The following is a 13,115-nucleotide window of genomic DNA, read 5'->3' as shown; positions in this document are numbered from 1 at the left end:
GTGTAAATTCAATGATTAGAGAAAGAGACAGACTTACACTTGACTGCCAAATGTGGATATGTTTTGTATTGCTTGGGCCTATTCACCAGTAACCACACGGACAAGTTTAGGGTCACAGGAAGGCCAGTAGGGCTGTATCGTTGCCTGAAGTCGCCCACATCCTCATGCCATCCTCATTTGGTTTTAAGGTGTTTTTAAAAGAAAAGATAAAACATATCTGCTTGCTTCATCCTTAAAGTAGATCTTTCATTTGCCTGCACTATATTTTTTTTATAATTTTCATTTTTATATCCATACATCCTTACATTTTAACATTCTGCATTTCTTCTTATTATTACTTATGTTATTATCATTATTATTATGAGTACTACTGATAGTAGTAGTAGTAGTAGGAGTAGTAGTATATTCTTCTCAGCATAACCTTCGCCAGTGTTCTGAACTAAATGGAAAATGAAACTGTTGCATCCTTGACTCTGATGTTGATCACTGAGTTGCAGCAGGGGGATGTTAGAAAGCCTGTGGAATGCTGCGCTCTGATTGGCTGCCGCTCGCCCATATAAAGAGCCGCAGTGGCAACTTCAATCAGATCAACTGCGGGCATCCAGAGAGAGAGAGGGACTCACAGGGACGCTCAACACACCACACTGGGAATCAAACCTGCGCTGCCCTGCTGCTTGCATCTGATTTTTTTGTTTGAATACTAAACACACTGGACCACAGTTACCATCATGAAGGAAAGGAGAAATACACAACCGCTGGTCGTGAGATGTAAACTGGTTCTTGTGGGAGACGTTCAATGCGGAAAAACAGCGATGTTGCAAGTCCTGGCGAAGGACTGTTATCCAGAGGTAATGTTCCGATGCACTGATGTGCTTCCTCTATTCGCAGAAAACAAATCACTTGCTTTGTATTTTCGTTCTAATCAGATTATCTTTAAACGACTGAAGACGGCAAAAAAAAAAAAGCAGTGCGTCTGTTGCGGTGATTGTTCTCATGCGCATTTTTCTCGGATCTCATCCTTTCGCTTTAGTTTGTATCCGTGTACCGTAAAATACTTAAAAATGCAGAATCTGTTCCCTGGCATTAGCTATTGAGGTTGTATTCCCTTTAGATGCACGTGCTGCATCCCTGGCGCATGTGCTGCAGTGATCCGAGTGATTGATGGATCTGAAATCGCATCACATTCCGATGAGGCTCATGTTGATTTCATTTGATTTCTCGATGCGTGTTATTTTTTTTTCTTTGTGTGTGTCGCACTAATTATCCTGATAACATGCCGTTCTCCCTGACACCTCCACACTAATGGCACCGCGCTGCTAATTGCTCCCCCAGACCTACGTGCCCACGGTGTTCGAGAACTACACGGCCTGTCTGGAGCTGGAGGAGCAGCGAGTGGAGCTCAGCCTGTGGGACACCTCAGGTAAGTGATCCGCCTCTGCTCCTCTCATCTGGGTGGCCTGTCGTGGCCTGCCGCCGTCTGTCTTCGCCCCGGAGGGAGGAGGCAGGGGATCAGGGAATGTAATGATAGTAGGGAAGATAGTGGCGGAGACAACAGTTGAGTTCAGTTCATTCCACTGACGGACACGCATCGTGTGCACCTGTTGAGCCTGATTCATCTTTAAGATTAATCATTCAATTGTATAATAATAATCCAACTTTTTCCATATAGCACCAATGAACAAGGTTACACAATTTGTTTTTACAAAAAACATGGGAATAAAACGACACAGAACAATACAAAAAATAAGAAAGATAACAACAATAAAAAAACATACCATATCAAAATAGAGAACATCGATCAAAAAAAGTACATAAATAAAATCTGGCTTAAAAAAATAATTTAAGCAATGACTTAGAAAAAAGATGGCAAGTCCAGTCTTTTCAGGGAAGGGGTTTCAGAGCCTCAGGGACATTCCAACGCCCCTTATCCAGTGGTCAAACACCCACTAACCTCTGGCTTTTGTCTCCAATGGGAATTTATACCATTAGCTTTCACTCCCGGGTCAAATGATGCAGGAGATTATATTGGCAGTTATAGAAACAAGACACCTGGGTCATTCCTCCTTCTTTTTTATTTTGGCAACTCTAGAAGCTGCACCTTTTTCTGGCTGCCAGGTTATGGCGTGTATTTAACCTCCGGTTCTTGGTGAGTGAAAAGCCATGAACGTTTGTGTACTTGTTGTTTTTATACATCATTTGATTCTTTGTATCATGCAAGATGGGGGAAACAAGCAGAAAGACAAACTCGCCTACTAGTAATAGCAAAGGAGTCAACTAACCCTAACCCTAAACCACCTTTTTGTGTGTTTACCCACGTTTAAAAATCCTGTGTGTACCCACACATTTTATTGTACAGCTAGTTTTAAAGGTAAAACCTACATTTTGGGATTGAGCATTGAGAGTTAGTAGCTCTTCATCACCCGATGAATTGTTTCCATGTGGCAGGAAGAGGGATTGACGCGTCCATAAGAGCATGTCTGTGTTTCGCTGGAAACTATTGGCAGGAAGACCGAGATTATTCCACTTCACTTGTTGTTATTGCTGACTTTGTGCATCATATGTTCATTTACACAAAGCGTGAAAAAGAGGGTCAATGTGTCAGTGTGGATCTCCCCGGGGATCTGTTGTTCAGCGTGTTGACCTGAATTCTGTAGGCACGGGTCTGGAGCACCTGTTTGATTCCCCCTTCATGCCTGCTGCACAATGGCCTCATCCCTCTGCCTGCACTCTGAGCTTTACATATCTGCAATATCATTAGGTCGCCGTGGCTGAGCGGGTCGGCTCGTGTGTGTCTGTACAACAAATCCTTTATGTAACAGATCCACTTGCATGAGACCATGCAGTTTGTTCTCATATTTGTTTCAACCCAAACATCATCCCAAAGCGGCACTAGGGACGCAGTGAGTGTAATTCTCTCCCCAGACCAAATCCTGCTTTTTAATCCCAGACTGGGGACCTTGGGTCAGGCCAGCATGAGTGGGCCCGGTGCCTGCAGATGACGGACATGCAGGGAGACATCCTGTCGAGCCGGAAGGTTTTTTTGGAGCAGACAGACAAGAGGCAGCTCAGAAACTCTGGTGACCTGCATTCCCCTCCATATGCTGCCCCAGGTCACCACTCAAACAGCATGATGCAGGGGATTAAGACTCTGAATAGGACCACTGGGCCAACACCCCGTCTGACTTATCCAATGAGTCTCACACACTTTCTCTCTCTCTCTCTCTCTCTCTCTCTCTCTCTCTCTTTTTCTTAATTCTTTTCCCGTCGCTCCCTTGTTAGCTTAGGAGAAAAAAAACGTGTGTTGCCGGCTTGTCCTCAACTTCGAGGAACAATGAAATATGATGTTCCGATTAAGTACAGTACTTTAAATTTGATTTAAAGCAAAAATAACGAAAAACTTAAATTGCCCTCAGGATAACAATGAGTTGAGCTTTAGTTGTATACTGCACATAAATCTATAAATTAACCCACAAAACTCACCAAACCCTGAATTGATGTAAATATTTCAATTTTATTTTTTAAAACAGGCTTTGGGTTTGATTGAAAGCCTTTTCAATTTCGTGTTCCACTTAGAGGAGAACTTACATCTCCTCCTCCCTCTTATTTTCTTTATAGACGTCTCTCCTGTATCCCCTGTCAGTGCAGCTGCTGATGGACGACAGGGGCAGGAGCAATTTGTTGCTCGCACTGTACAGTTTACTCTTCTTACTATAATTTGCTCTGATTGTGTGGAGCTGCACCGAGAGGGTCTCCTCATTATCCCGACTCCCCTTCATTGATTAGACTGACCTCATCACCGGCCCCACATGGCAGGCAGCTCCTTCCACACGGCTCCGCCATTGGATTTACAGACCAAAATCAATCCACGGGTTTTAATCAGCCCAGTCTGATCGGACATGCGGGGGGGGGGGGGGGGGGGGGAGACGAAGAGGAAGGAAGGCAAACACTGTCCATCAGCTGTAACTCATGAACAGATAATAATGGATCTTGTTATTGAGTTAGTGAGTAATTTCTTTCAGGTGGAATGCTCTTTCAGATAAATCTATTGAGGTTTAGAGGATGATGGTATCTATAATAATTTCTTAGATGATCTAAAGCTTAATGAAAGTTACTTGGAATGAGCCCAATTTCCATTTAAAGTGATGAAACACTGTATAATTGTAGAGGAGAGACATTGTTAATAGACAATATATTTGATAATGGTTATATACCAGTCAATTCTAATGGCCACTCAGCTCGCAGTGATGTTAAGGTTCAGTCTATCTAAAGGATGCAGCCAATGATTATTTTACATTCTAGATTTATCCTCTATGGTTAATCGATTAATCGCTCGCTCTATAAAATCTAAGAAACTTCTTAAACAGACAGTTGTTTGACTCAACCTCAGAATCCACAGCGTGATGAGCTTTGACAGTGTCAGGTTTCAAAGCAAAGCTTGTTAGACTTCCAGACGTGGCGATGCACAGGAACAAAGCATCATCCTCCCTCTCCCTGCAGGGGGCTTCACTGCTGATTCTGACTGACTCTGGCATGTGAAACCAGGAAACAACTGTCTGATGCAACGTAGTGTGGTTTTTTGGCCATGTCTGTAAAGCCCATAGTTATCAGCAGCAGCAGCAGCACAGCTCCCAGCCGGCTGAGTGTGGGTGGAGGGGCTGGGCTATATGCTCTCATCCCCAAATCTGTGAGTCATCCCATCACTGGATCATTTATCTGTCTGACCCCTGTATTCTCTCTGCTGGAGAGGAGTGTGCTAATGATGGAGACGGGCTATGTCACTCAGTTGATTAAGCACAGAAATACACTCGCTCATGCACGCACGCACGGATCCTCCCATCCCCCACCTGTGTGGTCCAACACAAGTCTACGCCCTGTGAAGCCTACTTTCATACTGAATGGCCCAATTTCCACCTCAACCATCGAGAAGGATGGAGCCCAGTTCAGCCACACGGAATTTGGTTTTACTTGTTTCCCTCAGTTCGTCAGCCTCGCTTTCCAAGTTTCATGCCTCACAAACTCTCCATCTGTTGTAGCGGCGTGCTGTTGAGAAAAGGGGGAGAAAGGAAAAACATTTGGGCCACGGTTAGGCGCTGCATGTGCATTGATCTGTCTATCCGAGGCTCTCTCTCTCAGCCGTGGCAAAGAAAAGAAGGAGGGATGAGAGTGAGAGAGTGAGAGACTGGTACCCTGTGATATCACACTGCAGGGGGTGACGGATTAATGGCATAGGAGGGCACTTTGTGATCCGCCTCAGTAGGATGCGCTGATTTTCCTCCTCTCTTCCTCTTCTTTTTTTTTTCTTGAAACACAATTGAAACTGTGATTTCTTCCAGGATCAGAAACTAGAGCCTGGCGTGTAGGGAAAGAGCTGCCAAGGATGCAGAGCTTTAAATACTACCATTTACACATTCATATCATTTTTCATTTACCTTTGAGCCTTCATGACTCCTTTGTCCCAAAAGAAGATTAAATGAATTTCATTGGAGGGTTGGGAAACCAAAAAACTCCCTAGATGTGTCCTCCCTCACCCTTCCCCCATTGACAGGATAATGCTACTAAACTAATTTGTCAGCTTTAATTGCTGAGGCTCTCTGACCCCCTGCACAGCATCTTTGCGTCTTTTCATTGATTAGATTCACTGGCTATTTAATGCAGAATCACACCCAGGTTCCCGGCAGAGTGATCACCCCCTTTGCAATGTGATTGAGAAGATTTATAGTGCCTCAGAGACAGAACACACACACACACACACACACACCATCCCAGTTGGGCTAATTGCTCCGGTGTGAATGTGTGTCAATTTTCACAGTCAGCTAACGCAATGTTGTCTGAGAAATCGTGGGTGGGCATTAAATGAAAGTAAATTTCATTCTTAAGGTGGCTTCTCTCTTCTTGTTGAATACAGTTGCAGTGAATCATTGAAGTTAATCAGAATATTTCAATTAAATTACTATAAAACATGAGAACGGTCATTTTTATTCTAAAGACATAGAAACAAACGTAATACACACACTTGCGTCCCTTTGTTCCCTTGCAGTGATGTTTACGTTCTCCAGGACCCTGAGCCCTGAGGAATTTCATCACAGCTTGGCATTATTCCACTCACAGCGCCCGGCAGCTGGCAAATTCAGTTCTACCCTTTGATAATGTGGAAAATCATTAAGTATTCATGGAACTGATCTGTATGCAAACATCCATGTTGCCAGTGCTTTATTTTTCATATGTTTTCTTCTGATGCATTGTTTTCTATGGTGTAAATCAATTAGGCTGGGTTGTGTAACGTGTAATGAGTGATTACAAACACCGCCTCTGTTATCTGCGGCTATAAGAGGCACAATGAATCCCTTTTGGGATTCACACGGAGCCTAAAGTAAACATGCTAATCCCATTGAGCTGCTCCTCTTCTGTTTCATCTTATCACAGATTGCCATCACCTCTGGCTGCAGCCAAATTTAAATGTGCGAGCGTGTGCGTTTCATTAGGTGTGGTGCTGGCATTGAATGTGTGTTCTTGTGCGATGGATGTGTGTATCTGTGGTCCCCAACTCTGTTGCAGAGCAGAGGAATGTCCCCAGCAGTAGGTGGGCGGGCAGTTTGCTGTGTAAAATGATTGATTGGCAGTTAAGGCGAGCCTTTATGGAGAGGTGGGAGGATGCCTGATGTAGATGGCGGATTTCAAGGCTGTTGCTGTGGTAACAGAGGGACTGGAGGTATCAGCGCAGAGCGGAGGGTTTTTGGGGGGGTGTGGGGGGGGGGGGGGGGTGGGTGGCTTACTTAAGGATTCCGAGCATGAGTGGGAGCGTCTGCCTGCCCCGAGCCCCACCGTTTCACTTGCGTAATCTACTGCAAGAGAAGATCAATGAGGATTTAGTGCTCGATTGTCATCTTCTGTCCCTCTGAAATGCCAGCAGCGGATAGAGGAGCGGGTGTGGGGGGGGGGGGGGGGGTTCAGGGACAGCAAAGTGAGGCTCAGCAAGGAGAAGTGATGCTGATTCACCTAATCCCTGCAGCTGTATTCTACCTCCGCTCCTCCATCACACATTTCTACTGACCATCGGCCTGTTGTCATAGCGATCAATACCTCAAACAGTCCCCACTTAAAATGAATTCATTATTGGCTTAACACACAAAGTCTTGCATATTTTAGAATGCAAATTTAGCTTGTTACTTTGATGTGATTGGTAGAAGCCTTTGTGAAATATTGTCTCCCAGTTTAAAAATCAAAAGTTTTTCATCAAACTTTAAGGGGAAAAATTTGTTTATATAAACTTTGAGAACTACAAACTGTAAGTTTGTTACTGTTTACGTGAAGATGAATTAAGCACTGAGGATATTTGGCTATATTTCAAAATGGTGGCTTCAATAGATTCTCCTGAAATGTTTATCTCACACATCATCAGTAGATTTCAATGAAACTCAATCCGAGTTTCATTGAACTCGGTGAAGAAGAGCACACACATCCAACAAGTCTGATAGGCAAACTGTTTACATCTAATATAATATCTTATCTAATGTACCTGAAATAAATATTTGTTCCCATAACTGAACAAAGAAAATAATTTTATTGAGTCTTTAACTCCAGTTTAAAATGTCACATGTTGATAGATATTAGGACTCCACAGTTGTCATATTTTTTTTTCTTCGAAAAGTCACAAGCATTTGGAAAAATCTCAAATCATTAAAAATCCAGTTCCACTAAAAACTCCATCAAGTCTCCTGATAACCTGTCCAGTAGTCATTGGGGTAATCCTGTTAAATAACAAAGAAACAAGCACAGATGAAAAATAAACCCAATCCCCACCGATGTAATTGCTCTGTGATCTGATCTCACATCTGAAACTATTTGAAAGGTATCAGTGCGTTTTTTGTCTTTGTCTTGATGATTCTCTCGTCTCTGCCCCATAAGGTTCTCCATACTATGACAACGTGAGGCCTTTGTGCTACAGTGACTCAGACGCAGTGCTGCTGTGTTTTGACATCAGCCGTCCTGACACTGTGGACAGCAGCCTGAAGAAGGTAAGCAGCTTCTGCACGTTGCGTCTCACTGCTGCTTTCACTGTGAATTATTGTTCTTTGTTTAGTAAACCGTTCTTCACTGTCCACTGAAATAACACCTGACCTTTTTGCGTTCACAGTGGAAAACTGAGATCCTAGACTTCTGTCCCAGCACACGCATCCTGCTCATTGGCTGTAAGATTGACCTGCGCACAGACGTCTGCACGCTGATGGAGCTGTCCAATCAGAAACAGACTCCCATCGCTTATGAGCAGGTGAGACACAATGGGTTAGCAGATTAGCAGAATCAGGAGAATATTCAATCTGAGCAGAAACGATGCATGGCAACAATGACTTAGAGCATTTATCAAACATTTTCTTTGTAGGCTTCATATTTGTCTTTTTTTTAATGTGAGGGGCCGTTCGATATTGATGCACAGTAAACATCAAATTATCTGTTCAGGCTGATAGCAACACATCTTGATGCCACTTCACTCATCGTCATCTGAGACTTTCAAATATTTTAAAATAGTTCTCGCATCAGACTCTTGAGATATACATATATCTATATATATATATATACACACACACACACACTCTCTATTCGATTGTATATGATGACAAATGAAATAGGAATACAATTAGTAACCTGACCCACCTGTCAGTGAAGCATGATCTTAATTTTTTTGCCATTTTATTGGCTTGCCAGGACATTTCCTCCTGAGCCTCTCGCCCACAGCAACACTGCTACAATTAAAAAAAACTCTGAGAACTTATTAAGGGATGTTTTGAACAGCGCCATTCATCGCTCCACTTACTTTTCAGGGCTCTGCCATGGCCAAGCAGCTGGGTGCAGAGGCTTACCTTGAGTGCTCGGCGTTCACTTCGGAGAAGAGCATCCACAGCGTGTTTCGCACCGCAGCCATGGCCTGCATCAACAAGCTGCAGCCGCTCCAGAAGCCCAGCCCCACACGCCGCCTCTCCAAAAGACTGCTCCACCTGCCCAGCAAGTCGGATTTGCTCTCCTCCACCTTCAAGAAGGAGAAGGCCAAGAGCTGCTCGGTCATGTGAGTGAAGACCTCTCGGGTTACAGTCCTCACATGCGACCCCCGGCCCCCTTGCCTCTTTGGTCTCGGGGAAGGGGGGGTGGGCATGATGGTTTTATCAGGGCTTCCTGCTGAATCCTTCCCTCACCCCCCCGGAAACCAAAACGCCCCTCAGAAGAGGTGGACACCTCGCTGTCCACTTGCTCCTGAACCTTTTAGCGCACATCCATCTTTCTCCACTACTGTTAATCTCGCTTATAAACAAACCGTATCAGTCAAGGTTTGATCATTGAGCTCTCATGTCTTCACCTGTAAACAGTATGCAACTAAACTGGTGTTACATCTGTCTGATTTTACTCTCTCTAGGCACATGTTGATTTTGTCCAATATGTGCAACGTGTGACGTTTAATCTTGTGATGTAAATGCCTCTTAGACAATTCAATGGATATTTTTCTAAGTGCAAAACTAAACCTAGCATGAGACCGTCAGGAATTAGCAAAAAGTCCTGTACATCCCTCTTATCGAAGGTGTGTGCGGTGCAAACTAGCTTGTTGCTGTTGTCCCCGTTGAGGCCTGTGAGAGCACAGAGGTGCAGAGGGAGTGGGACCCGCCGCAGTGAGAGCTGTTACACAGAGGGCTGTTCTCATCGTCTCAGCGGCGATGAGAGCAGGGATAAGAGCTGTGAGTGCAGACAGCAGTCGAGACTATATCAACCTGCATGGATTGTTGATGCCTGGTTGTGTAGCTCTGCTCCCGTGCTGCTCCACAGGCTTTCAGCGGACTACTGGGAGGAGGAAATGGCGAAACAAATAAAGGGAAGTTTTAACTGTGCTTCCGGTGTCTGCTGTCGCAGCTGGAGTCTTATTTTGAAAAAAACTGTTCTGGTGACGGGACAGACACGTGATTTGTACTGACGAGAAGAGACTGTTGTTGTTGTGACCAGGAGCAGGAACACAAACGGTTCAATGGCTGTTCAGAGGGATTTATGAAGCCGCGGCTGGTTATTGACGCCAGCGCTACGAGGGTTATTTAAAAAAGCGGGCGATGCCTGTAGTCGCCTGCCTGGTTCCGGCTCACTTCTAACAACGGGGGGGTCTGGTTTGTAATTTCAAATATTTCTCAGAAGATTTGTAGCATTGCATCGTTGACAGTTTTCCAACAAATCTCAGATGGTTTGCCGTTTTGAGAAAAAAAAGACTTTCATATCACTTACCCAGAAGTCACTGAGATTTTTTGACGACTGTAATATGCCTGTGGATTTCTCTCAATTCCAACAATTCAATGTAGCACTCGCAACCCGACTATTCTTCCGAGATGAGTTTTGTGTCTCTTGTTTATCTATTGACCTCCAATAAGCAGCTCTTACTATAAGCTACAACGACTGCGGCGCAAAACATGGCACCTTTTCCTGAGCTTAAATCTTTGACTTCATGGTTATGTTTGTGTGCAGCATCGATCTCTGTGCTTCTAACCATAAAGCAATAATGATTTAAGTGCTTGTGATGCAAGGCAACCCGTGTGGCAATAAAGACGGAGCTTTGTGATTACTGTCATGCTCTAAATGCTCCATGGACATGTGAGCGAGAACCATCCCTGCTGTACAAAGAGGCTGTTGATCTGTGTTTGCCCCTCCCCCACCGTGTAGCCACTGGTATATAAAATAACCAATGACGACATTATAGTAGTAAAAAAAAAAAAACGGCGAATGCGAATAAGAGGGAACACCAGCGTTGGAGACTTGCCTGTCAATTCTACATGATCATAATTTTAAAAAGGTACTGAGGCAGCGCAGCCGGACTTCCTTGAATTGCTTGTGTGAGTTGACAGTTACATGCTTTTCAAATTGGAGAAAAAACTTCACAAGTCTTAACAATCATCTTGTAAAAAGGGCTAGTGTGTGGGGGAAATGAGATAATGTGGGCCTAAGCAGAGGAAGTAAACAAGAACTCAACATGCACAGGCTGGCCCTGTCCAAAGAAAGTTATTTTTCCATATTTTTCCATTATTCTTTTTTTTGTATTTAAATGCATGATGTGCGTACCAGTGTTGTTTTGGAAAATACCTCCCTGAGACGGTTGTAGCATCTTGATGAAGCCGGGGGCTTCCACTCGGTGGTCGCAGGAGCTTAAAGTGGTGATTCGCACAAAGGCTCCCAGTTCACGGTCACACACCAAATTCCTCGGCATTGCCTAGCAACAATTCAGCGTAGGAATCCCGGAGACGGGCTGTTGGGTTGATGGTTTGGACAGAGGCGGTTGGCTCACGAGCAGACATCCCCACATTTGTTATCTAAGCATCAGTTGTGCATTTATTGCCAGGTTTGTTTAAAAAAATAAAAAGAGGGTTTCTTGATGTTTTTCTTGGGGTCGACGCTGTGATGCCAGGACCTCTGAAGATGGGACGGACCTTGTCTGTTAATATGCAGCCTTCGTGTAGTAGTCAGTGTGTGGTGCCATGGTGCAGTCAAACTCCTAAGCATGTCTTATTAAAGTTGTATGATTGTACATACTGTCTCCTGTTTTATAATCACTGTATGATATTGTCAAGGATGTCAAATGGAAATATTGTTATTGATGTGATTATTTATTTGGTAGCTAATTTCTTTTTTGCCTTTTTATTGGTCGACATGTACATTTTGTTTAAAATCAATTTGGGAATTTTATGTTGTTTTCTTTTTTTTTCTGCTGTGTTGAATAAAGCTTGCCCTGTCTGGCACCCTTGAATTGTTGTTTTCCTGTCATTTAAAAAGTCCCATGCATTCATCTAACATAGTGTGTCTGTTATTTCAGGTAGTTTCCAAGCTGTTGAGATGTTCCTCTCTAACCCTTAGTCTATTTACATTATGAATTGATTTTTAATTGAAACCTCCATCAAACAGTGGTATTGATCAAAACCTTCTACACATGTCATAAAACAGTCAAAATACCCTGATGCCTTATATTTCGTTCATACCCTCCGATCAATTTTCTGATCACATATTTCTGAAGGTTGTTGTAATGAAAGTGAACACATGTCTCTAGTGGTCTATCACTTCAAGAACCCCTGTATGAACTGGGGGGGGGCTCACGTCCTCCACACTATCAGAGCTAATAACTCCTTTAACAAGCTCTGCGTCACTGCATGCATACAGAGCATGCCTCATTAAGTGTAGAGCAAAGTTTAACAGGGACGGATGAGGAGCTACTGACATTCTCCATCACTTCATTTTCTACTGACGATCAGTGAGTTAGCCACAGACTGGAGCAAGAAAAACACGTCAGTCAGATGAGCAGTTAACAAACAGCATAATAATGACATGATCAAGTTTTGATATTCACTATTAAAAAAAAAAAAAAAAAAACACCAGCTGTGGATGAGTGAAACCAAATCCGGTGTTGGGTGTTATACATGTACAGACAGCTTGGCTCCCATTCAACCTTACAGATTGTTGGGAATCTTCACAGCTTCCCTGTCACTTCTGAAGAAGCGGGAGGCTGCTGCTCTCGTCTGTCTTCAAACCTGCCACATCTGGTGTCCTCCAGATGTTGAGGTGTCTAAGACTGGCTCGATGCCACAGAATGCGGCGGAGGTGCCAGCATGCCCAACCAGCCTCTTCTTCCAGAGCTCTAACTAGACTCTGAAGCAGCTCTAATGGCGCTGTGACACAGTGACACATTTAAATCCATGTACCCTCCTGTGACTGAAGGCTTATTAGTTTTGGAGACATGTTTCTGGAATAAAATTACAATATTCTCATTTTAGTTTTGTTCCTCACCAACCCTTAAGTTAAATATAATGTATAGCCTTTCAATGCTTCACCAGGTATTCACCACTGCAACCGTCTCTTTGTTTGTCAATCAGCCTATAACAGATACTTTCCACCCATGTTCTCATTGGAATATTTCTGATCTAGGATAAGGTAAATAATCCTGGGTCGGAAAGTGAAACAAAACTCCAACTAAATTGTATTATTCATTAATGTTTTGGTCTGATGGTTCTGCGAGAAGTGGTGCATTGGTATGACAAAGAGATAGCTGCTCAGACAAATTCTTCTTCAACACAGTTATGATGGTGTTTGAGAATTGAACTGTTACA

The 13,115-nt window shown here is 43.6% G+C and overlaps 1 protein-coding gene across 1 annotated transcript; it reads left to right on the top strand.

Moving 5' to 3' along the window:
- Positions 1–605: 605 nt before the first annotated feature.
- rnd1b (Rho family GTPase 1b) lies at positions 606–11,750 on the top strand. The gene is made up of 5 exons (XM_062392080.1): positions 606–848; positions 1,333–1,420; positions 7,906–8,015; positions 8,135–8,269; positions 8,820–11,750. The coding sequence occupies exons 1-5, from the start codon at positions 729–731 to the stop codon at positions 9,063–9,065; spliced, it is 699 nt and encodes a 232-aa protein (XP_062248064.1). The 5' UTR covers positions 606–728; the 3' UTR covers positions 9,066–11,750.
- The last annotated feature ends 1,365 nt before the right edge of the window (positions 11,751–13,115 follow it).

Source organism: Platichthys flesus, chromosome 7 (genome assembly GCF_949316205.1).
Source record: "Platichthys flesus chromosome 7, fPlaFle2.1, whole genome shotgun sequence".
Classification (NCBI taxonomy): Eukaryota; Metazoa; Chordata; class Actinopteri; order Pleuronectiformes; family Pleuronectidae; genus Platichthys; species Platichthys flesus.
Note: the sequence above shows the minus strand (reverse complement) of the source record. Positions and strands in the feature narration are given on the sequence as shown.

Coding starts and splice junctions, on each gene's coding strand:
- rnd1b (XM_062392080.1), top strand. CDS start 729: ATGAAGGAAAGGAGAAATACACAACCGCTGGTCGTGAGATGTAAACTG. Junction 8,016..8,134: donor TGGACAGCAGCCTGAAGAAG/GTAAGCAGCTTC, acceptor TTGCGTTCACAG/TGGAAAACTGAGATCCTAGA. Junction 8,270..8,819: donor CTCCCATCGCTTATGAGCAG/GTGAGACACAAT, acceptor CTTACTTTTCAG/GGCTCTGCCATGGCCAAGCA.